The sequence below is a fragment of the Ailuropoda melanoleuca genome, chromosome 2 (genome assembly GCF_002007445.2).
Source record: "Ailuropoda melanoleuca isolate Jingjing chromosome 2, ASM200744v2, whole genome shotgun sequence".
Classification (NCBI taxonomy): domain Eukaryota; kingdom Metazoa; phylum Chordata; class Mammalia; order Carnivora; family Ursidae; genus Ailuropoda; species Ailuropoda melanoleuca.
In genome coordinates, this window is record NC_048219.1 from 146770538 (window position 1) to 146797515 (window position 26978).

Below are 26978 nucleotides of genomic sequence, written 5' to 3' on the forward strand. Positions count from 1 at the left end.
AAAGGTATATTCTTTTTTATATACATATTTTGCTTATATGTTGAACTGTCACCCAAATGTCCTTAACTTCATTGGACAAGGTATAAGTCTTTCCCAATTTCCAATTTTGGCAGTTCTAAATTCCGGGTAGCCATTCTGGAGCTGCTATTATTTATAGCACAGCATGATTAATTTTGGTATTTTAAATATAGCTAAATTTGTTCTAATATGCTTTCCCCAGTCCAAAACATATTCACATTTTAAGTCTTAAAAATGGACTTCCTGGTAGGATCAAAAGAATCCTACCACTACCTATTGTGGTAAGAACCTAACAATTTCAGACAATGTAGGATTTAAAAGAAACCCTGAATTTCTGTGCCAAACCTGTGGGTAGAATGGGGGCTATTGACAGAGAATGAGAAGCACAGGGAAAGGGTATTTAGCCTCTGTCTTCTAGGACTCCAGATTTCAGAATAAAGAAGTCACATTTTGTTTTAATCACATATTTTAGAAAATAATGGTAGAAAAAATTTAAAGCTTTGGAGAACATAATTCGAATAAATTCAAATATGCAGAATTCATCAGATTATGTTATAGAAACCAGGATGACTTAATTCTCCCTAGATTTTATGAACCATCTTTATTAACAGAAACCAAACTTACTGTCCAAAGTGATAGCATATCAAAGAAATACATATCAAAATATGCTGCCATTATTAATAGTTTTTAACATCTTTATTGCATTTACAATGTGTGGAACATTATAGGGATTTACAGTAGAGGCCAAATATCCCAGCCCTTAAAAACTGAATAGGAAAGATTGGATGAACCATACATAAATATCTTTGAAAACAAGCATTAGAAACATACATATGATTATAATTTTACAGGCTTATACAAGTAACTGCTATATGTAATACAACAGGCAGGAAGGGTAAAACACAGTGAATAAGAAAGTCACTAGAATGTGAAGTAACTATAGCTAGGTGGTACTAAACAAAAAGACAACCCAGAATATATGATTTGTAAAGGCTGAAATGTCCTGCAAAAAACATAGCTATCCTCTATCACAACTGTGAGGTAGAATTCTTCCCACCCCGTTTTCTGGTTCCTTGACCACCAATTGGGGGGCTTTCCCATCCAGATGGTTCTCACATTGCTGTACTCAGGACAGACTAGTAGTACACATTTCTGACTATCCTTTCTACCCCAATTGAACAGAAATAATCTTCTGCTTAATTGGTCTTACTTCACCTACTGAAAACGGGTGGCAAAAGTTAGTAAAATAAACCAGTGCTGTTTCTTCTAGCTAATAGATCACCATGCTTGGGAAATGCTTTAATCCTTCAAGAAAGTGAAACTAATGCTAAAATTTCAGGCATAGAAACCCGCTGGGGAGCTGCTTTGGGCAGACAGGTATTTTTTTCCTCAAAAAACACCAACTGCCAACCGTTAATAATGCCATTTCTATCACAAACCCACTTCTAATATTTCAAATATGAATCATAAAAATAGTTTACAACTTTCTACACATCCAAAATATAGTGAAAATCCGGGACACAGTATAACCACATAGGAAAAGGTATAGCAGTTTCTTTTAAAACTACCCTATGACACAGAAATTCTAATCCTAGGTATTCACCCAAGAGAAATAAAAGACTATCTTCACATTAGACTTACATTAAGAATAATCATAGCAGCTTTATTTATAACTACTAATGGTGGAAACAGCCCAGGTATTCATAAATGGGAAAACGGGTAAACTGCAATATAGTTATACAATGGAATACAAATCAGCAATAAAAAGGAACAAACTACTAAAACACCTAACAACATGGATATATTTCTAAACCATGGTATGTGAAGAGGCTTCTAGAAAGAGTACATGCTGTGTGGCTATATTTACATAAAGATCTAGAACAGATAAATTTGATTCGTGGTAGACAAAAGAACAGTGGTTGCCTTTGGGAGGGTGGAGTGGGTTCAAGGATTGACTAGAAAGGACCAAAGGGTAATTTTCTGATAACATTTTGTATTTTGATAGCGCTGTATGCATTTTCCAAAACTAAGAGATACACATTTAAGATTTATGCACTTCATTGTATGCTAATTTCACATAAAAAATGTGGTAAGCCCATACTGAGCTCTAGTTAATGATATGTATGATGAAGTTATTAGTAGGAAAAGTGAAGATGCCTGCAATTTGATGAATTGATGGATGGACAGATATGTGATAATGTAAGCATAATTAATGCTAACTAGCATCCGGGTAATTGATACACTATAAAATTTTAACTTTTTTATATGTTTAAAAATTTTTATAAAATGTTTGGAGAAAAATTCCAGGGTGCAACACTTACCAAATAATGCCACTGAGAATTACATTACTGATCTCATGGCAAGATAATCATCAAATTCTTCCTATCAGTGTCAATTCAGAAACTTAAGACCTTGTGAAAAGATATTCCTGAGTGTGAGGTGATCAATCAGCTCTCAAATCTATTCTGTCAGTTACATTTTGATCCCCTCACACTTTTAAAAAATACACATATAGATCACACATTCTCAACAAATTTGTTGGTGTGTAGACTAATGTAAGAGTAAGATGAAGAAACATTCTTAACAGAAAAGTTAAGCAAAGACATTTTTACCTGACTTCTAAACTACAAAAGAACTACGGCAACTATAATTAAAAAAGACATGCAGACCCAAAACACGATGTGAGGTTTGATCATACTGCACAGGCCCCTTGTTCTGAGTGGAAGGACATCTGAATTATCCTCTGTCTCTCCAAGGAGGGACTCATTTGGGGGTTCCCTAAAGTGATGGCACGTAACTTGTAAATACTTCTAAGGTGACTCCTTGAGATTCACTAAGACTGGCTTCAGACTTCAATAGCCTTTTGTCAGAAGCAGTTTTCCACATGCCCGACTTAAAATCCATTAACAACACTGTGCTTATTATTTTGTGGCTGGTAACTATCTTCAGTTATTTGCTAAGAATTTCTATATAACTATATAGTGATTATATATATATATATGTATATATATATATACAGCGCCTCATAAGGATTCTCTAACAAAAATAATCTTGAGTCTAAAAACTTTACTCATTGCTTTCAAAATATTTACTCACAGTTCTGGCTTCCCTTTGATCTGTAAGTGCTTCATGTTCTAGTACAGGCTCTGCTTTTCTTGAAGCACATGGACTAATGTCAAGTTTTCAAGTTTGCTTTAAAATACTGTAGTCATGTTATTTAGGATCATATCTATGAACGTTTTTCAGTCTTCAAACATTCCCCAGTATTTATGCTATTTCACGGAGCAGCCCTAGTTCTAGCAGTCTATTACAGGGCCAGTCTTTGTTATCGTCACTGCTCAAGCTGATACCAAGACTGCTCTTCTCTAACCATAATAGTACTAATGATGGTTTCAACTCATGCTTGTTACCTCATTATTAGGATACTTTAAACAGTTTTGTGCTTTTGTTGTTTTCACCGGCTGGTGCTGACTCTCTGAGATCCATTCTGAATAGGAATTTTACTTATTTATTAATGGCACTGTGTCATATCCTGTCACCCTCAAAGTAGATAATACTCCTCACTTGTCTTCCATCTCGCTGGTCTATCATCCTGCCATAAAAGAGTTAATCTGTCAGATTTATAAGTCTTGTTGTTTACTGATGAGCTCACCGACTCCACCCTTAGTATTTTCAGTATGTAATTCTGAATGTAAGGGAAATGGAACTCAGAGAGGTGAGCACAGTGCCATTTCCCCATGACCCCATGCTCATCATCTGAGACAAGAGTGACATTAAAGAATGCTATTTTTTTATTTTGAAAAGATAATTATAATAATAATTCCTTCCACGTTGGATAACATTGTAGTTTTCAACACATTTTTAAATATGATTGTATTTACAGACCCAGAGTAGTTTAGTAATTTTTACAAATGTCAGTAAATGGAAAAGCCAGATTTTGAGTCAGAGATTCAAACTCCAAACTCTTTCCATATATTTACTACAGTTCTTACTTAGGCTTTTTTATGATCTTTACTATGCTTGCCATTATTTATGCTTCTTAGCTAAACCTAGACATTTCCATGGCACACACTGAAGCTACATAACGTCAGATGTTAAATCAATACTTAATTTTGCCTCATCAAGGTATTTGTTGCCCTTCATACCAGTATATTTTCCACTTCCAACTGAAGGTTTTTATTTTCAGAACTGAAAGTTAACAATGTAGGTTTGCTAATTAGATGAACTGGTCAGGTATGCTCTAGGCTATCTTCTTAATTTTAGGGAATTTTTCCTTTGGGGGTTTAACCAATGATAGCTCAACCATGTAACTCTTGTCACTGATGATATTTACTGATGTTAGTTTTGCATACCATTTTCAATAAGCTCAAGGTGTGGAGGACTTTAGCAACTAAAGCATGTTTAGTTCTTACGAACCACAGCGTTTTACTATGGTCCTGTGAGGATGGGAAGAGGACACAGCAATATCCAATTTCTCTGGCAGGGAACTTACAATGTTGTAGAGAATTCTGAGTTCTTTCTCTGACTGTAGACTATACAGTGAGTTACGTTCAGCTAATCTCACAATGATGCTGTTGGTTACAGCAGGTTTACAACAGAGAGTATGGCTTGCTCAGCACTATCAGAAATGTAATAGTCATGTTCACCTTAAAGAGTATGCCACCAACAATAACAACAAAGTAAACAGCACACCCCATATTTCAACTGACAGGGTAATGAAACAACACATCAATACTAGTTAACACTCAGGAGCACTGGCCAATTTAAATGCCTACAAAATGAGAGTAGTATCCAATCTTCTACACAGTAATGAAGCCTAGACCTGCCATCAACATCCTGGCTGGCAGGCTGAGCAGTTTCATCACCATCATCAATGAGTCACCTTAGCAGAATAAGGTCGCCAACAATGAGGACTGGGAATGAAGTTAATTTTATCTGAAATAAAGTTACCACCTTTGCATCTTAACTCTGCTGGGCCAGACGTGTGAAGAACAGATGATAAAACTGTTATAAACTGAGTTTACAGAGGAGCAAATATACAGTAATAAAGCAAGAGAAAAAAAATCCCCCAAACCGAAACGAACAAATAAGAAACAAAACAAAACTAGCCCAATTAACACTTCAAGAATTCCCTGAGATAAGCTAAAGTAATGTGGAAAGTTGTGGCATATACCAATAATGGCACATAGAAATGATGGTCCTTTCTCTATTTGTGGGCCAACATTAATTCATGATGTACAAAGAACTCATGCTTTCAAACAGACTGCAGTTGCTTCCTTCACATGTATTCTAAGTAAACTATAATGCTATGAAAAAACCACATTAGGGCATTGTTGGCTTTTTCAATCATCACTGTATGTATACATACAGATATACATACAGAAAGGAGCAGCAAAGCTACAAATGAAGAGCAACAATATTATGTCAAAAGCATATTCAGTTTCATCTAAAATCCTCAAATTACAAATAACATTTCTAGATGATGCCTTATTTTGCTCTTGCTGTAGGCTGGATAGCTTAAGGCATATTAAAAATTAACTCACTGGACAGTAAAGTAGTTGAGTTGATGATAAAACTAAGAGTCCCGTTACTTACAGCTCAGTTCCTTTCTAGCAAAGTCTTAACAAAAACTTTCTTAGTACTCTGAAATTCAGGATATTGAGTGTAACTACATTCCTATATTACCTAATATTTAAGTATCTAAAATACCAAATGACTTCCTTATGAGTAGATTAATTCATAAACCAGTCATAATTTCAGGAAATATGTTTAAAACACACTTCAGACTACAATACAGGGGGGATTATTACTAATGCCTATGACCAATCACATACAGAGGAAGTGAGCAACTATTACATATGAGCAAAAGGCTGGAAACAGGAGAGTCCTACAGGATCCTTTCCCTCAACAGAGATTATAACATAGCAGGCACAGACATCAAAATAAACAAATGCAGCATGTGGTTAGCACCATTATGAAGACTGAAATGAAGAATCACAAAAGTTCATACTCAAAAGTTAAGTCCTAAAAGACTGAGAGGATATCAAATATAGAATTTCCAGAATGTTCTCAGCAGTGGCAGCATAAGAAAAAAGGGAGCAATCAGGTGTTGCCCCCAGATTTTCTGGCATGTTTGACTAGAAAAAAATTAACCAAAATTGCTCAGAGAGAATAAAAGTGAATAGGATGACTTCATCTAGGCTGAAATGTCAAATAGGTAGTTGAAAGTATGGGTCTGAAATTTTGGACCAGATATGGAACACAAAACAGTGGGATAAAACAGAAACCCCAAGGATGAGATCCCTCCAGAACCATTCTGAAGACAGAATCTGAGAGTGCATTTTAGTAGATACACTTTAAGAGTTATGTGACTGCACTCACAGTTATGGCAGAGGATGACATCTTTAAGGGACGCGACACCACCCAGGAAAGGTTGCTCAATGGTGTAAATGTTGCAGACACAGAGAAGGATAAGGAATGCAGACCGAAAGAAACAATCATTCAATTCAGGAATTGAGAGCCCACTGAAAACAGTTTCACTGAAGTGCTGCGTAAAACCAGACTGCAAGGCGTTGAACAGTGAGCAATGAGGATGCAGGGGGAATGGATATGGATTTCTCCAAGAGGTCTGGCAGGGAAGAAGGCTGGAGAAACCAGCAGGTTCAGGGGAAGTTTTTTGCATTGGAGGATACATGAACATTTTTGTGGACATGAAAAAGGAACCGGCATACAATTCTTTGCATAATTTTGTATTGATCACAGACTAAAAAATTATTTCTAATCTTTTTCAAAAAATTTTCTGAAATAAAAACACAAAAAATATGTATTTTACCATTTAAACTTAACATAAACTTAAAAGCACTAACATTTTATAAATTTTACTTCTAAAAGAGTTGAATAATTTTTGTTATTAGACTGCTTCAGAATTTTGTTTCTAGTCTATCATAAGAAATTAAATTTTATTAACAATTGCTATTTTCATTCCAGAAAGATTCCTCTGATATAAAGGATTACACTTAGTAATTAAGTATGCCTTCTTTCCCAACCCTCCTCTCCAAAGACAAAGTATCTTCAGGGTAGTTAATAATTTGGATATTTTTCAACCTGAAGAAGAGAACAATTAGAACTAGTATTCCATTATTTTTAAGTTCTTTAAGATCTAAATTGCTCTTCACAATTATTTTTCATAATTAAACATGCTTATTTATTATATTTACATGCTTACATATGAATTTCCTGGCTAAAATACATGCTACCAACATGAAAAAACAAATATTAAACCATCCTCACAATCCTAAGAATGCCCTTTGAAATAAGGCACTCATGTTTGGAAACAGGATATAACCACCAAATTAAATAAGATGTTTAAAAGAAGCCTTTTATTAAGCACAAACAACTTTTAATACATTATCAATACAAATAGGAAAATGTCTTTTAATGAATATGATATATCAAAGATCTGAAGGTTTTCTTTATACTGACACAATAAAAATAATCAATTTTGAAGAATTACAAAGTAAAATTTTTGAGTACACCACTGTCTACTAATAACAATTTAACTATAGTCTAAATTTACTACATTACCTGGGGAGGGAGGTCAACCATTTTTTATATAGAGAATTCCTAAACTCTTATTAGCACCATTCAAAGCTTATTATCAGTTGTTCATCTACAAATTGACAGGTCAGGTAAAGCTTTAAAGCAAGTCTTCAGTGCAATGTTTACAGTTCCTTCTTTTAAGATACTTGGAGTTTATGGTCTCAAAGCAAGTTAAATAATGATGCCTTGGTAGTTGCAAGGTGTTAACATGTAGAAAGAAATGTAAAATGGAAAGAAATGAGGCTTATCCTGGCTGTGAAATGTATCTTAATGTATTGCGGCTAATGCTGTAGTATGCCAACGACATGCGGGATTATGAACTGCAGATTTGTGGGAAGCTGGTAGCTATTAGCTCTCTGTGGTCATCATTTCAGGATGTCTCAGCTGCTGCCTTTTGAGACTAACCAGTTTCATCCTGTCTCTGATGTGTTCTGCAGTGGAAGCCATGTCACTTGGACTCCCAAAATATTGTTCAGTTCTAAAAATCAAAACAAACAGAAAAACCACAATCAGATTAATACAAATCCACTGACCATAGCAAATGCAAAAGGGAGAAAAGATTACCATAAATATTATATATGTGATATGGCATTTAGTTCACTTGCAGACCATACTGCTTATCTCTGAGTAGTAATTCAGTGGGAGAAACATTTTTAAACGGCATAAAATGTATTAAGACATGTTGAGAGAAAAAGATTAGTGGTATCGAATGTCGTATTATATGTACTTATGATAATCTCAATAGATCAAACAATGCAACCAAACAATGAAACGATAAAGGAAACAGTGCAACATTGGAGATATTCTACTTTTCAGTTTTGGGTGCATAAGCATCACAAATATAAAATTTGTATGTGTTCTTCGAGGATAAGGGCTATGTACACCAAATGTCTAAAACAGCTGGCAAGTAAAATATCTGTTTAATGTTAAGGCATCATTTGGGACTTTAACAGATAAAATCACTTGATGTTATCCTACTTGAAAAGATACTGTATTCAGAGTCACAGAATCTTTTAGAGTTAGAAGAGTTCTTAGAAATTATCTGGTTAAGCTCTGTATTTTTTAAGATCGGAAAACTAAGGCCTAGAAAATTAAATGACTTAACTAGGATCACACAGTGGCAAAACCAACATTTGAACTGGAATCTTCAAGCAATGAATCTAGAGAGATCATCTAATTTATTTTTCCAGGACAATGTTATGAGAGATAAATCTGAATAAGCTTGCTGTCAAACAAATTTCATATAGCATCAACAGGTTATCATATAAATGGAACAGAATAACAATTCCAAATATTAAAGGTGGTGGTTGTGAAATCTGAATATACAGTACTAACTTATTCCTCAATCTTAAAATCATGAGGAAATATTATATGGACTATTTGTAGAACACAGGAGGAGAAGTCCAAGCAAAAATACTAGTTATAGATGCTCCTAGGCTAAACTGAGTTGAACGGAGATGGTGTTAACAACCAGTTGTGAAGTGTAGAAATGGGGGTAGGGACTCTCTCGGAATGGAACAACCAGAAGGCACCCACCCCTCTAATATTCTTACAAGCTAAATTTATAAATTTTTAGATTTTATTCTTTTATATATTACAGATATCTAATATGAATTTAGACTACTTCTGATAGTTCAATTTTGGCTATGATGAAAGATTATCTAAATACAAACTACGAATTATATTCTTTCAAGGGAATAAAATTGTATCTTCCCAAAATCAATTCCAAATAATCATTTGAAGTCCAAGACACAGTAGTAATGGCACTTACTCTGTGTCAGATTAAGGGTTTTTCGTTGTTTTTTTCTTTTTTTTAAGATTTTATTTATTATAGAGAGAGTGCAAGTGGGGGGAGGGGGAGTGGGAGAGAGAGAATCTCAAGCAGGCTCTGCACCCAGCACAGAGTCAGACTCTGGGCTGGATCCTACAACCCTGGAGATCATGACCGGAGGTGAAACAAAGAATAAGACACTCAACTGACTGAGCCACCCAGGCGCCCCTGTGCCAGATTCGTTTTCAAGTAATTTATATACATTTAACTCATGTAATTCCCCTGCCCCTGTAACCTGAAAAGGTATGAATAATACATCCCTATTTTTAGATGATGGAATTGAGGCACAGAAAGACTGAGTGGCTTGCCCAAGGTGTTACTGCTAGTAAGTGGTGGAGCTGAGATTTAAACCCAAGAAATCTGATTCTAGAGTAGACAATCCTATGCTTACACTATACTACAGGGTAAGGATAGCGGCATCCAATGATTTGATTCTCTGTCATCTGAATTAAATATCCTCTGGATTACCTCTACATTATTTTCACTGATGTCGAGATCCTTGGGGATGAAGCTCCTTCAGATTAATTTACTGGTCCATTTACTTTGCACGAGAATACTTCCTACTTTTATTATTAACTTTTGAAATAGAAAGGAATGTGGGAATCAGGACCCCATCATTTTACAAATGAAGAAATTCGGATTCCATATAGCATAGAGAAAAGAGAATACGTTTGGAGTTGGATCAACCTGAGACTGTATCCCAATTCTACTTAGAAGCTGTGAAATCCTGAGCACCTACTTAATCTTTCTGAGCTACACGTTTTTACATCTGTAAATCAGGAATAATCATACTGGTCTAGCACTGTTTGGTCAAAAATAATGAGGTGAAGTGTTTAACTTGATGTCTGATGTACTATAAGCTTACTAAACATTACAACCCTGTACTCCCCTTACCCGCCCTGGATGAAGCCCACAGGCATCCTACTCCCTATTATCAGAGCCAAGGCTAGAACCCAGGATATCAACCTTCTACAACAAGCACCACATTTGACAGCAGCAAGTACTAACTGATACTATTGCTAAGAGCTGAGTTTGTATTTCTTTTCATTACAAACCAATTTGCTGTGGAACTGAAGATGTGAACCAAAGCTAATTTACTTGGCTTTTTAAAAAACAGATTTTCCTCTCTTGATGATTTCACTTTAAGACCTCACCAATAAAAAGACAAACTTATAAGAACATGTACCATACCCATCAGGATAAACTACAGGAACAGTTAATCTATCCAAAAGTGATTTCCCAACTGCTTCAATTTCATCAAATTGCTCCTCATCATTAATAGCTTCAGGCTCTTCTGGACAGTCTTGCAAAATCTGCAACAAATAAAATGGCAACACCAATCAAGAGATATAGAAAGGCAATCGAGCTCATGTGAATTCAGTAGATTGAAGGTGTTTTTATTTTGTTCTTAGCATCTCCATGTACACCATTGTACAAGACTGTTACTGGTGAAGTTGGCTCAAAAATTTCAAATAAAATGAAATACATAACCCTTACTAATAATATATAATTGTCTATATATATTGTGTCTATAAAAGTCTATGGTGATTTCCAAGAAAAAAATAAATAATACTAGACTACTATTCGGAAAGTAAGTTCAAACTGCGCTTACGAAATATTCCATCATTCATTCATTATTTATTGTACTAAATGTTTATTTAGCAGCTTGGGATGTGACTGAATATAGATTTTGACCTCAAACAGCTTACAGACTTCAAAAATGAAAGAAAATATAAATCCCAAGCAACATATACTAAGAGTACAAACTCATAACTGATGGAATGACCTACACAGGCACTTTATAGTTATTTTAAAAACTGATCTGCTGACTAACCTGATATAAACTGATAAGGTTGTAATTCAAATGCAGGAAGTTCTACAGTCCTTGATAAAATACTGTTTTCCTTAACTATTACCATTTAAATTTAACAAGGAGAGGAAAGGAAGGAAGAAAAAACTGCTATAATTTATAATAGCTAAATCTACAGGCATTGACCCACACTAGTCAATATAGTAGCAAGCAGCCTAGTGAACACTTGAAAGGTGGCTAGTCCAAAATGAGATATGCTTTAAGTCCAACATACACACAGATTATAAGAAAAAAAACTGCAAAATGTGGGGAAGGGAGAAGAAAAAGAAGTATTTATTTATGCAACTATTTTTGCATTATACTCAATCTAATCTGTTTATTTCAGCATTACTCATAAGTAGCTTTATATAAAAGTCTAGATTTTCCCAGTCATTATACTATACAGGTTGCTTATAGTTATGATTATATTTATGCTTACCGGTATAAAATAAAAATCAAGAAGAAAGTAATATCTGATAACAAAAAGCTTGACAAAGTTTGAGCAGTAAAGAACCTTAAATTGTGCTTACTATAAGCATGATAAAGGCCACGTAGCAAAAGAAAAAGGAACATTAATATTCCATGCAAAACAACTCTCAACCATTTACATTCTTATACGGCCTCACAAATCTAGATCTTAAAACGTCCTTGCAGATGTATTTTTTTATTTAGATTCCAGTCAGTTAACATACAGTGTAATTAGTTTCAGGTGTATAACACAGTGATTCATCACTTACAACACCTGATGCTCACTACAAGTGCCCTCCTTAATCCCATCATCACCTATTAACTCATCGCCCACTCACCTCCCCTCTGATAACATCTCTGGTTCTCTATAGTTAAGTCTGTTTCTTGGTTTGCCTCTTTTTTCCCCCTTTGCTCATTTGTTTTGTTTCTTAAATCCCACATGAGTGAAATCATATAGTATTTGTCTTTCTTTGACTGATTTCACTTAGCATAATCCTCTCTCTCTAGTTCCATACATGTGGTGGCAAACGGCAAGATTTCATTCTTTTTTATAGCTGAATAATATTCCATCGTGTGTATACCCCACATCTTCTTTATCTATTGTCTATGGATGGACACTTGGGCTGCTTCCATAACTTGGGTTATTGCAGATAACGCTGTTATCATCAGGATGCATGTATCACTCTGAATTAGTATTTTTGTATTCTTTGGATAAATCCCTAATAGTGGGATTGCTGGATTTAAGGGCAGTTCTATTTTTAACTCTCTGAGGAACCTCCATACTGTTTTCTGGAGTGGCCTTGCAGATACACTTTGAAAGCAGTACCTTAAAAAGTTATCAGTAGTGTTAGAAATTGGGTCGGTAGTCACCCTTGGACAGGAGGCAGGGGCAGCAGGAACAATGTGACTAAAAGAGGGCGGGAGAGCTCCTGGGGTGCTGGTAATGTTCTGTTGTTTGAATAGTGCGCTGATAACACAGATGTGCTCACTTTGTGAAAATTCGTTGAACAGACTGAATTCAACAAATATTTATGATCTGTACCCTTTTCTGTGTTAATATACTTCAATAAAAGCTTTTCATTAAAACAACCAGTAGGGGCACCGGGGTGGCCCAGTCGGTTAAGCATCTGCCTTTGGCTCAGGTCATGATCTCAGGGTCCTGGGATCGAGCCCCGAGTCGGGCTCCCTGCTCAGTGGGAAGAGTCTGTTTCTCCCTCTCCCTCTGCCATTACCCCCTGCTTGTGCACACACACTCTCTCTCTAATAAATAAAGAATATCTTTAAAAAAATAAAACAATCAGTAGATAAACAAGTTAAGCCATTTTATATACTTTCACCTTCATCATTGTTAGGCCTTTTCTAAACAAAAACACTGACCTGTGGAGTTCAGTGATCAGCTCAGCAAGAGTTAACTATAAAAACTTCCCAACAGAGGTACAGTAGAATACTGCCCAATTCCTGAGATTCCTGGTCATATCTCTTCTGTTCTACAAACTAGGCTATATCACATTTACATCTTCAGTTTCTCACTTTTCATACTGTATTGAACACCCCCTACACATAAACTTTCATTGTGAGAGATCAAAACAAAGTTAACTACATTACAAAGCTCCTCTTCAGAGTGGAAATGTAAGGGTTGGGTGCTATAAATTTTCTCTGTGCAGAGTTTAGAAAAGGGATCTACTGAAAATCTGGCCAAATAACACTACACATTGCATTTCTGGTTTCCAGGACTAATGAATTCATTAAATAATAAATTCTAGAATGAATCTTTAAAGATAATATATGGAAAAAGGTTTTATCTTTATTCTCATTATTTTTAGCTAGGTAGTCTCTACTTTAAACCTTATAAAATTACAAAGTGCCCTTTTAAAAAATTTATGACAATTAGTAGTTCCAGAGGCAAAAAGTCCCTTCTTTGCATAATGAAAGCGATGGGAGTTGTGCCACCCTAAAGATAGAGAGCTCATTCTGGGGGTCAGGTTTGGTAAGAAGAGAAGCACTGTTGAGAGAGGACTCTTACTTAGATGGTTTTGGATTTCTCCAACCACAATAAGCCAGCACTGGTGTGGATTATACTACGAGAATTTGATTTGATCTCTCTAAGACAATATAGTATACCTAAACAAACTTTTAACAATGGGATTAATATAAGTTGGGAAAAAAACATAGGCTAATCACATAATTATAATATTAAAATTAATACATTTTAAACATACACAATAAATACTACTGAGACTACATTTTTAAAAAGCAAACCTTTTCGGCATTTGAGTGAAATGCAATAGCCATTTCCAGCCTATGCACTCTCTCTTCAGACGCTATTGTAAATTGCTTCCATACTCTGTTCAGTCGAGGAAGTGTGTCTCCAGATGACCGAGATGTGCAGCGCAGAGATTGACACAACACAACTGTGGCCTGTAGCAACTGTCTTCCATAGTCATAAGTGCTCTAAAAAAGAAAAAGTAAACATGAAATTATAGTAAAAGAATTCTGAAAAGACAGATGGGAAAGTGTGCAGGAAAGACTGTGGTTGCAAATAAGTAACACTACTGGAAATCAATACTGAATGACTCCACTGGCACTTACTACTACAAATTAACTGCAGCCATATAAAAAAGGATGGGGAAGCAATACTTTGAATTTTTAGTAAGTTTCTTTTTTGTAAGGCTTTGCTCTCTTCTGTTTTCCCCATCTCATTCTTGTCAATTCCACAGGCCAAAAAGAATGTCTGATCATTCATTACCCAGAACAAATGGGTAAAGATGGGTTCTTTATAGGGTACTTTATATCCCATATAGGAAAGCACAATTGTTCACTGAAAACTCAATTATTAGCGAAAATAAATTAAGATACTTTTCACACACACACACACACACACACACACAATCTGTATTGTTACCCTAACACTGGTAAGATAGAGAAACTGGGGTTTCTACTATAGCGCTATTAATACACATTTCTTATTAACTTTCGTGAATGAATAGCTGGATTGCCTAAAAAAATGGCATAACATAAAACATAAATTGGGGGAACATACAGAACCTGTATTCAGGAAAACATAAACCATCTCAAGTTTATGCAGGCTACTTTTGATGCACCAGCTGACATTTTCTTAGTTCTGTGATATTTCTGGAATAACATAACTAACCTTCTTGGACTTGGAGGGTTAAGTTACATTATAATCATGCAGAAAGCTACTCAAACACTGAGCTTGTAGAAAAGGAAGATAACCAGTTCTGCACCTGTGCAACATCAACAAATTTTCTATGCTTTTCCAGTAAAACTTTCGTTTCCTGAGCATCATCACCCAATCTGATGTGGGTCTTAAGCAGGGCATCCAGAAGTTCACTTAGCCATTCTACTGCCTAAATAAAAATAAAGAACAGTGAAGCTGGATCCATTACTCTTATTAAACCAAAACACCATATTTATAAAAAGAAAAATTACTACCATATGATTAATTAATCTATTAGTTATAACCTAAGCTCTTAATAGCTTATTTCATTTAATGAAAGCTACATGAATTAATGACCTTTCCTTCCCCTCAAAATTTTTAAAATCTAAGGACAAGATATATTAAAGAGAAGCACTTTTAAAAAATTAATAGCACATGATTTATATTAATAGATTGTGTATTCTCCTTAATGTCCAAGCACTGGGTATTATAGAAGACTGATAAATCACTGAAATCTACCTCTGAAACTAGTAAAACACCATATTTTAATTAATTGAATTTAAATTAAAAAAAAGATTGTGTGTTTATGTAATATGGATCTTACTGGAATCTCATTAGAGATTTATGTTATTATTTAAAATCATAAAGTTCCTCTAGGTCAAGCTGAAATGATGTTCTCTGATGCTAACTACAAAAAGATAGCATATGGTTTATCTAGTTGAAAAACCCTCCTGCAAGTTAAAAAAGCAATGTGCTACACCAGCTTTAATCCTAGATATAACTAACAAGTCAACAATTATAAATAATAATCCCAATTTCTCACTCAATAGAGGATCTCATTGAGAAGGTAAGTCAAATAAGACCAGTAAAATAACTAGAAATAAAAAACACTTTGTTATTTTAATAAGATAAACTAGAATTTGACTTAATGCAATCTCTTTCTTAGGACCATGAAAAGTACACTTTTTTTACAGTTAGGTAAAATCAATCTTTTAAGAGAAAACAACTACATCATGTGCCTGATTGATCTTTTACCTGGGCAGCATCTTCTTCACATTTAAACAACTGCACCATCTGAAGCATCTTTAACCTTCGCACATCTACCATGTCTTCACATCTAATAAACCCAAACATAAAGGTAGAACATCATTTCAGTTTCGTTAATAACTATTTTACCATCATCATCTGGCACACGTTTTGTAGTATACTAAAATACTTAATCCGATACACCATGGAGACTTCAAATACTTTGTATTGATTTGTAAGAATTTTAAGGACATCTTTGTTACATCAAAATATCAAAACTTCAAAATATCTGAAAGATACCTAATTACAAACCCTCCTGAGGATAGAATGGATTCTGTGAAATAATGAAGCAAAGCATAAACAAAGTATTACACTAAAACCCAAAGAAATCTCCATTGCCAGTTAGCATTAAACAAGGCTCAAAGATAAACATATAGTTTCTCAAATACTAATTCTGAGGAAGGAAAGAAAACAAAAAAAGTTATGAGGAAGGATACTATATCATAATTAAAGGCTCTATCCAACAAAAAGATCTAACAACTGTAAATATTTATGCTCTTAACTTGGGAGAAGCCAATTATATAAACCAGTAACAAAATTAAAGAAACACATTGATAAAAATACAATAATGGTAGGGGACTTCAATAGCCCACTCACTGCAATGGACAGATCATCTAAGCAGAAGACCAACAAGGAAACAAGGGCTTTGAATGATACACTGGACAAGGTGGACTTCACAGATACATTAAGAGCATTTCATCCTAAAGCAACAGAATACACATTCTTCTCAAGTGTACATGGAACATTCTCCAGAATAGATCACATACTGGGTCACAAATCAGGTTTCAACTGGTACCAAAAATTGGGATTACTCCCTACATATTTTCAGACCACAATGTGTTGAAATTGAACTCAATCACAAGAGGAAATTCAGAAAAAACTCAAATACATGGAGGTTGAATATCCTACTAAAGAATGAACGGGTCAACCAGGAAATTAAAGAAGAATTCAAAAAATTCATGGAAACAAATGAAAATGAAAACACAACTGTTTAAAACCTTTGGGATGCAACAAAGGCAGTTCTAAGAGAGAAATACATAGCAAAACAAGCCTTTCTCAAGAAACAAGAAAGGTCTCAAATGCACAACCTAACTTTGTACCTAAAGAGCTGGAGAAAGAACAGCAAATAAAGCCTAAACGCAACAGGAGAAGAGAATTAATAAAGCTTAGAGCAATGAAATCAATGAAATAGAAAAACCAAAAGAACAGAACAGAGCAACAAAACTTGGAGCTGGTTCTTTGAAAGAATTAATAGGATCAATAAACCCTTGGCCAGACTTATCAAAAAGAAAAGAAAAAGGACCCAAATAAATAAAATCATGAATGAAAGAGGAGCGATCACAACCAACACTGAAGAAATACAAACAATTAAAAGAACATATTATGAGCAACTATATGCCAACAAATTAGGCAATCTGGAAGAAATGGATGCATTCCTATAAAGGTATAAACTACTAAAACTGAAACAGGAAAAAACAGAAAACCTGAACAGACTCATAACCAGCAAGGAAATGGAAACAGTAATCAAAAATTTCCCAAAAAACAAGAGTCCAGGGCTGGAAGGCTTCCCAGGGGAATTCTACCAAAAATTTAAAGAAGAGTACCTATTCTTTTGAAGCTGTTTCAAAAGACAGAAATGGAAGGAAAACTTCCAAACTCTTTCTATGAGGCCACCATTACCTTGATCTCAAAACCAGACAAAGACCCCACCAAAAAGAATTACAGACCAATACCCATGACGAACATGGATGCCAAAATTCTCACCAAGATACTAGCCAACAGGATCCAACAGTACATTGAAAGGATCATTCTGGGGTACCTGGTGGCTCAGTCAGTTAAGCATACGCCCTCAGCTCAGGTCATGATCCCAGAGTCCTGGGATTGAACCCTGCATCGGGCTCCCTTCTCAGCAGGGAGTCTGCCTCTCCCTTTCCATCTGCCTCTCCCCCAGGTCATGCTCTCTCTCTCTCTCACAAAAATAAATAAAATCTTTAAAAAAAAATAAAATAAAATATAAGGATCATTAACCACGACCAAGTGGGATTTATTCCTGGGCTGCAAGGGTGGTTCAACATCTGCAAATCAATCAACGTGATACACTACATTAATAAAAGAAAGGACAAGAACCATATGATCCTCTCGATAGATGCAGAAAAAGCATTTGACAAAGTACAGCATCCTTTCTTGATTAAAACTCTCCACAGTGTAGGAATAGAGGGAACATACCTCAATATCATATAAGCCATGTATGAAAAGCCCACAGCGAATATCATATTAAATGGGGAAAAACTGAGAGCTTTCCCCCTAAGGTCAGGAACATAATCAGGATGTCCACTCTCACCTCTGCTGTTCAACATAGTACTAGAAGTTTTAGCCTCAGCAATCAGACAACAAAAACAAATAAAATGCATCTGAATCAGCAAAGAAGTAGTCAAACTCTCACTCTTTGCAGATGACATGATACTCTCTATGTGGAAAACTCAAAAGACTTCACCCCAAAATTGCTAGAACTCACACAGGAATTCAGCAAAGTGGCAGGATATAAAATCAATGCTCAGAAATCAGTTGCATTTCTACACTAACAATGAGACAGAAGAAAGAGAAATCAAGGAGTCGATCACATTTATAACTGTACCAAAAACCGTAAGATACCTAGGAATAAACCTAATCAAAGAGGCAAAGGATCTGTACTCAGAAAACTACAGAACTCTCATGAAAGAAACTGCGGAAGACACAAATGGAAAAACATTCCATGTTCATGGAATGGAAGAACAAATATTGTTAAAATGTCTATGCTACATAGAATAATTGATACATTCAATGCAATCCCTATCAAAATACCATCATTTTTCACAGAGCTAGAACAAATAATCCCAACATTTGTATGGAACAAGAAAAGACCCCAAAGAGCCAAAGGAATGTTGAAAAAGAAAACCAAAGCTGGTGGCATCACAATTCCAGACTTCAAGCTCTATTACAAAGCTACAATCATCAAGACTGATGTTTTGTACTGGTACAAAAACAGACACATGGATCAATGGAAAGAATAGAGAACCCAGAAGTGGACCCTCAACTCTATGGTCAACTAATCTTCGACAAAGCAGGAAAGAATATCCAATAGAAAAAAGACAGTCTCTTCAACAACTGGTGTTGGGAAAACTGGACAGCCACATGCAGAAGAAGGAAACTGGACCATTTCCTTACACCATACATAAAAATAGACTCAAAATGGATGAAAGACCTAAATGTGAGACAGGGATCCATCAAAATCCTAGAGAACACAGGCAGCAACCTCTTCAACCTCAGCTGCACCAACTTCTTGCTACTCATGTCTCCTAAGGCAAGGGAAACAAAGGCAAAAATGAACTATTGGGACTTCATCAAGATAAAAAGCTTTTGCACAGCAAAGAAAACAGTCGACAAAACCAAAAGACAACCAACAGAATGGGAGAAGATATTTGCAACTGTCTTATCATATAAAGGGCCAGTATCCAAAATCTATGAAGAACTTATCAAACTCAACACCCAAAAAACAAAGAATCCAGTCAAGAAATGTGCAGAAGACATGAACAGAGATTTGTCCAAAGAAGACATCCAAATGGCCAACAGACACATGAAGAAATGCACAATATCACTCAGCATCAGGGAAATACAAATCAAACCACAATGAGATACCACCCTCACACCAGTCAGAATGGCTAAAATTAACAAGTCAGGAAATGACAGATGTTCGTGAGGATGTGGAGAAATAGGAACCCTCTTCCACTGTTGGTGGGAATGCAAGCTGGTGCAGCCACTCTGAAGAACAGTATTGAGGTTCCTCAAAAAATTGAAAATAGAGTTACCCTATGACCCAGCAACTGCACTACTAGGTACTTAGATAAAAATGTAGCGACCCGAAGGGGCACAGGCACCCCAATGTTTATAGTAGCAATGTCCACAATTGCCAAACTATGGAAAGAACTCATATGTCCATCACCAGATGAATGGATAAAGAAGATGTGGTATCTATATATGATGGAATACTATGCAGCCATCAAAAATGAAATCTTGCTACTTGTAATGACATGGATGGAACTAAAGGGCATTATGCTAAACAAAATAAGTCAATCAGAGAAAGACATTATCACATGATCTCATTCATATGTGGAATTTAAGAAACAAAACAGGATCACAGGAAAAGGGAGGGAAAAATAAAACAAGATGAAATTAGAGAGGGAGACAAATCATGAGACTTTTTTTTTATTTTTTTAAAGATTTTATTTATTTATGTGACAGAGAGACAGCCAGCGAGAGAGGGAACACAAGCAGGGGGAGTGGGAGAGGAAGAAGCAGGCTCCCAGCAGAGGAGCCCAATGTGGGACTCCATCCCGGAACGCCAGGATCACGCCCTGAGCCGAAGGCAGCCGCCTAACAACTGCGCTACCCAGGCGCCCATGAGACTCTTAATCACAGGAAACAGTCGCTGGAGGTGGAGGTGGTGATGGAATGGGGTAAATGGGTGATGGACATTAAGGAGGGCACTGGGTATTATGTATGATGGATGAATCACTGACCTCTACCTCTGAATCTAATAATATACCATATGTTAATTCACTGAATTTAAATTTAAAAAGACAGCAAACAATGTAAGTGTCCAACAGAAAAGTGAAAAATTATGGAATACTCATGGAAAACATATTTTATAGCAGTGAAAAGACTGGTCTACTCAATATATGAATTATTGGTACTGAATCTCACAGACATAATCTGAGTTTTTTTTTAAAGGGCATTTTAATAAAGCTTACAAAAATAAACAAAAAGAGTTAACACTTTTCATTATATTACATTATCCAAAATAATATCTAATTTTGAATTAAAAAAAAACACTCCACCTATGTTCCAGAGAAGAAAAAAAACTCTATTGATCTCTGGGTGTATAGAGAAATAATTCAGAGTATTTTAAAATTTTACTGTGGTCCATCCTGTATAATATACAGACTGAACTTTCAAGATGACTTGAGCTAACTCAGCTCTGATCCATTCCCTTTGTTCTCATGCAATTCCATGTACTTTAGATGGAAGGGGGAACTCACTACAATCCCAAACACTAAAGACCAGTTACCCAGAAGGCACTGAGCTCCACTACAATCAGTGTTCTTAAAGAAGCTGAATAACAATATAGAAACCATTGTCACAAGGCTGTGTTTTTATAAGAACGCCCTTTATAAAAGCCCTAATATAGTACTAAAATGAATTTGGTTAAAGTAATTCTACAAGGGACTAAAACGAAGTGATGATGAGAAGTATTTTTAAAATCTGAAGCTAAATAATGTAAGACAATTTAAGGATGAAGGTGATAACATAGATATATTTAATGCATACTGTCAGGTGTAAGATAATGTGCTTCACAGTCTCAACTATTAGGTTGGTCCCATTTTGGGTGGCAGACTTCTAAAGAAACAATGTGGTGAGTGCTATTGTGGAGCTATGTAGAGAGTTCTATGGGAGCAGGGAGGAACGAGTAACTAACATGCCTTACAAATCTAAAAAGCCTTCCAAAAATAAGTTATCTTGAGTCTTGAAGAATAAGTAAAAATCCACAAGGTAGAAAATGAAGAAAGAAGTATTCTAAATCATAGATTCATGAAACAGCATGATGCATTCAAGAAAATAAAAACAACTGTGCCTGTATGGAAAAGTTGCAGGAGATAAGATTATGCAGGACTGAATTATGAAGGGTCTCCTACACTATTTCAAGGAGACTGAACTTCATTTGAGAAAACAGGAAATCACTGAGTGAGGTTTTATGATTAGATATGCACTTTACAAAGATAATTCTCATGTACAACAGACTACAGAGGATCAAGGCCAGAGACAGATAAAAGATCTTAAATAGAAAATGTTCAGGATTCAGAAACAGCAGAACTTAAGACATTTGATCAGGCTATATGGGATGAGGAAGAGTATGGATTTTAGGATAAATCCCCAATTTGGTAGCTGATGGTAACTTTAACATAGATAAGAAATTAAAAGAGAAGAGCAAGTATCTGGACATACTAGGTTTAAGGAATGTGTGGGGCATCCATCTAGAGATACTAAGTAGGCCAACTGTAATTATGGGTCCAAAGCATAGGACAGGAGTCTGGGTCAGAAACATAAATATTCAATCACAATCAAATAAAAGAAAGTGATTCAAGTAGTGAGACCGTCCAGGGAGAACAAAGAATAAGAGGATTTGGCCTCAAAGCAAACCCTGAAAGCCTTGAAATTAGCTAGAGGACAAAAAGCAGTGAAGAAAACTAAGAAGAATCAGAGTGCCAGGATCATGACGGTGTTTTCAAAAGAAGACAAGGTTGTCAGAAAGTTTCAAGAAGAAAAAGTCAGTTGTGTCTGATGCTATTCAGCATGATCAAGCAATGTGAAGACTAAAAATATTCCCTGGATTTTGAGCAAGATCAAGCATTTATTACACGGTAATTACAAAGTCACTGGCAACATCAGTAAGAGCAAGTTCAGTGAAATGGTGAGGGCAGAAGTCAGACTGAGGAGGGTTGAAAAGTAAATGGAAGGCAGTGAGGAAATAGTATATGAGTGTAGATTAGACCTTCAAATGACTTAGCGGTCAGGAAGGAGAATTCTAGGGCTAGAAGACAAAGAAAGGGTTGAAGAGGAAAGTATAGGCATGTGTGTAATTTTTTTTTTAATGAGAGATTTAAGCATTTAAATAAGAGGCAGAGATCAGAGTAGAGGATGAGAGTAGACAGGAAAGACATGAGGGTACTTGGCTTATTAAGAACAGAGCTATAGCATCCTTTGTGATTAGAATAAAATAACGAAATGGGTAAGTTTGCATGTGAGGCTAGAAGGAATTTCTGCCTAATGAGTATTTTCTCTGTGATGTAGAGATAGTTTCTGTGAAGTTTTGTTGATGACCTTAAAATTTCTAAGTGTGCAAAAATTTCATACACCATGCTACAGGGTATATACCTTCATATATTAATTTAATCATTTGCTTCATAATGTTCTCTCAGTTACTACTGCAAATCGAATTTTCAAAGAATCCTTTAAATTCCTACCTCAATATGAAATAAAACTAAATAGCCTCTTACCCAGAGTCTGTTGTCTAATTCTTTCAGAGCAAATATGAGTACAATGAATGTGTGACAATCTGTGCGTCAGAAGTTTAGATGAAGAAACTGATCAATGTAGATGACACATTTAATAGCAACTCTAAACCAAATGAAAATGGAAAAGCAAAATTCCCCAAGAGTTTTTTTAAAAGATAAAAGTCATAGGCTATACTGGAGATATGGAACGCGAAGTACTTGGGTGTAACTGAAATTTTACTGAATTAAAAAGGGGAAAAGTACCATTAATGGAACAAATTGTCATTATTTGCTAGTACAATTACATACAATAATTACATTCACCAAAACCTACTACATGTCTACTGTATTAACAGGTTAGAACTTCTATTTTGTGTGGAAAACATAAATTTTATCACTTCTCATTTTATTAATATTATGTTATTTTAGCAAAAATTAACATTAACAGTCAAACTTTGCCTTTGTTTCCTAAGCTGCATATCTTCCATCACTCCTTGTATGTGGTCCACATTTTCTTTATTTTCAATGGTTACATCCTTTCCATAGGCCCAGGATGCTTGATTGGAGATCTGATCCAGAAGACCTTGACCTTTTTCACGCAAACCTTGTAATCCTACATCTAAAACAAAAGTTCCTAGATTTAATCTCTTAAACAAAGGAGGTGCTTTCCCACCCTCAAGTAAATCCTCCCAGCAGATATTAAACTTGGATTCCAAGCATGACAGCTTTGTACGTTAAACTACCTTGGGATGGGGTTTTCTGAACACTTCAAGCAATAAACCCCTTTAAATGTGGTTCAAATTGAGCTCCCTCTCATGACAAAATCTGCCTAAAGAGAATTTTCGAAGAGTGATTTTCCATTGATGATAATTATTTTTGAAAACTGAAAGCAGGAGGAAAGTGTGAGAATTTTCATTTTGATTAGTAATATTTTTCAATTTGTTTCCTCTGTGCTTTAATGTAGTCCAATTTTTAGGAGAACATGGCAAACATTTTGTTCAAAATAACATATAAGAGTTACAAGATTTCAAAGCATTCAAGCAATGCATCATCACTGAAAAAGGATGCTGAATATTTTGAGTTCAGGCATCTTCCAGCTTACACCTAACGAGAAGCAACACTTAGGATAGATTTACAGTATTCCAAACCAGACAAGCACACAGGAATTCTTCTTTGCTTTTTAAAAGGAGAAGCATGGCTCTAGAAAGCTTCAGATGCTTTGAAATGAATTGCATTTGGCAAATTAAATACAAAATATGCATCATGCCTATCGTGTTAAAATAACAAAGGCTGCAAAAAAGTAAAATGCCCATATGAACATGATTTTTCAAACTCGTTCCCTCAAATCCTTTTCAATAATTAATTAATTTGGTTCAACCACGTGTCATCATTTTCTACTAAATCTGTCTTAGGTTTCTGCTTCCTCGCCTCCATTCCCCTTTGCCCTCCTATCTTACCCGGAACAACCCTCCCTTCCCATTTGTACGTCCACTATCTTCTCTCCAGTCACGACCTAGGGAAATTCACTGTATTTCCTTCCTACTGTAGTAAAATATAAAAGGCCTTGGTGGCAAGTGAAATGGGACCTTCTTCCCCTTGGGAGAGTAGGTAACCTTGGCAATATTCCCAATTTGGAGAAACAAACACACAGAACCAAACCTATTTATTCACAAGGTTAGGATATAGCAACAACAAAAATCATTGCATAAAACACAGTTTGGGGCATACAGGATTTACCACAGAACACTTCACAGCTAATTACAGCTTATGCATGCTCTACAAATAACTGTTCATAGTATATGCAAGACATAGCACCTGTAGATATAGCTGGGTAAAGAAGAAAGGCTTAAAGGCCCAACGAAGGAAGGGTGACTGACCATCAACGAAAAATAAAAATTTTAGTACGTATTACACCCTTCAAGGGAATAAAACCTATTTTATACTAATTTTTCCTGTGTTTCCTATAAATAATTATAATTAGTTCAGTATAAGTTGAGTTGTCTAACCATAGTAATGATATTTCTAAAAAATGAACGCTTATGTTTCAGCATTTTTAAAATCTGCTTACCAACACTTTTCAGCTTCTCTTCAAGCAGTTTTAAAGTCTGCTGAATCGATGCTCCATCAGCTGGTGCTACATCTACGCACAACATCCCTAATAAGCCATCCAACTGCTGAGACAACTAAAGCAGAGGGACACCAAAGAGATAACCCTGATGTAATCAGCATCTAAAGTGTTTAATGATTAATGAGGTTTATATCTAATGAGGTTATCACAATTACACTTGAAAAAGACTATGCTGTTAAAAGACAAGGACAAATAATTAGAATACATGTTATCTGAAAAGACAGAACACACAGATGCATGCACCAGGAAGACAAAGATTTATATCCAGATCAGCAGAATGTAAGAAAGTATTGAAACTTCCATTTCAATCTATGTTATAGAGCATAAACAGAGAAACAATCAAAATGAAATATAACCAACTAGGTTGGAACACTATTCAGACAAAAAAGGTTTAGTTGCATGCAAAATGACTTAAAAATGAAAATTTTAAAAAAATCAAAGACTTTTATCATTTCCCCACGAGTAAATTACTTTATTGTTCCAGAAAAATAATTAGGAGACATGCAAACCTGCAAAAATTATGTGCAGATAAGTGTTCAGATCATTTGAAGAACAAAAAAGCAATCAGAGTAAACACTTACATCTTGGGCAACACCATGAAATTCAAGAGCTGCTTGTAAGAGATTTTGCCTAAATTCCAGCTGACTGGCCTGTCGATAGCAAACATCACTAAGTTGTTGCTGCAGTGACTTCAGTTCCACAAGATCTTCCTCATCCCCAGCATTTAAGAGTGCTGCGATTTGCTGATTAAGTTCCACATACACCGCAAACCATTCCTGTTAACAGACATGTTGTAAATTAAGGATCGAATTGGCTCCTGAAGAATCACATTACATTTTCTAATTCCTCTAGATAAACTAAGTAACATATATGATATTATCTAAGGCAAAATTACTTAAAGTGAGGATGAGAAGTCCCCAACCCCCATATCCTTCCACATAACCCCCAAAACTCACTCTTGGAAATATCAATATTCACCCTGGTCACTAAATGTTTCCTTTTCTTTCTTGTTCTACCTGAAACCTGTCCATCCTCAGAGAAAACTATTACCAGACCATTTCTTCTCCCTTTCTCTCAAAACCCACATCTCTAAAGTGCATGCTGTTGGATGACATTCTTCCAAACCTTTCCCATTACACACCCTCTTCTAGGGAGTTTGGCAAAGGTCATAGCCCTCCTCTCTGGGCCAGCCTTCCCATTGATTCCCACCACGTATGCATCCATGCAGCACTCTAAACTTTGTCTCCTGATTGCCTCCCTCACTTCCAACCATCCTGTCCCCACCCTACCTCAGCCACCTACACCAACAGACGTAAATTCTTATCATAATCATATATTACTATACAGCTCCCAAATCTTAACTTCAAGAATCTCATTCTCTAACTACCAGCTACTGATCTCCCGTTCACACCCTTTAGGATACTCACTCCTAAAACCCCATGAGATTGCCCAATCCACTGACCTGCTTGTTTCACAGTCCAGCACTGAAGAGTCTCACATTCTCACTTCTATCTTTGGTCAGAAGCTATAACCACTTCCTAGAGCACAACCCATGCTCATGCCTTGCTCTCTTCCTTCCATCCCATCCATCTGTCAAGACCTCAGACCTGGTTTCTCTGCCTACTGTATACCTACACCAGAGTAGCAACAAGGAATGGATAACAATGATGTGAACGACTGTCTTTTTAAAGTTATAGCATATATAAATATATATACTCTCTCCATATAAAAAT

General features: G+C 35.7%; 1 protein-coding gene across 1 annotated transcript in view; it reads right to left on the reverse strand.

The window, feature by feature from the left end:
- Window positions 1-695: 695 nt before the first annotated feature.
- SESTD1 (SEC14 and spectrin domain containing 1) overlaps window positions 696-26978 on the reverse strand; it is a 128328-nt gene continuing 102045 nt past the window's right edge. The window contains exons 11-18 of the mRNA XM_019799233.2: window positions 25827-26021; window positions 25186-25300; window positions 23577-23736; window positions 15979-16060; window positions 15011-15133; window positions 14025-14216; window positions 10640-10761; window positions 696-8095 (exon numbers count right to left, since the gene is read on the reverse strand). Coding sequence (XP_019654792.1) covers window positions 7966-8095; window positions 10640-10761; window positions 14025-14216; window positions 15011-15133; window positions 15979-16060; window positions 23577-23736; window positions 25186-25300; window positions 25827-26021 — 1119 coding nt within the window. The 3' untranslated portion in view covers window positions 696-7965. The remainder of the gene's footprint in view (window positions 8096-10639; window positions 10762-14024; window positions 14217-15010; window positions 15134-15978; window positions 16061-23576; window positions 23737-25185; window positions 25301-25826; window positions 26022-26978) is intronic.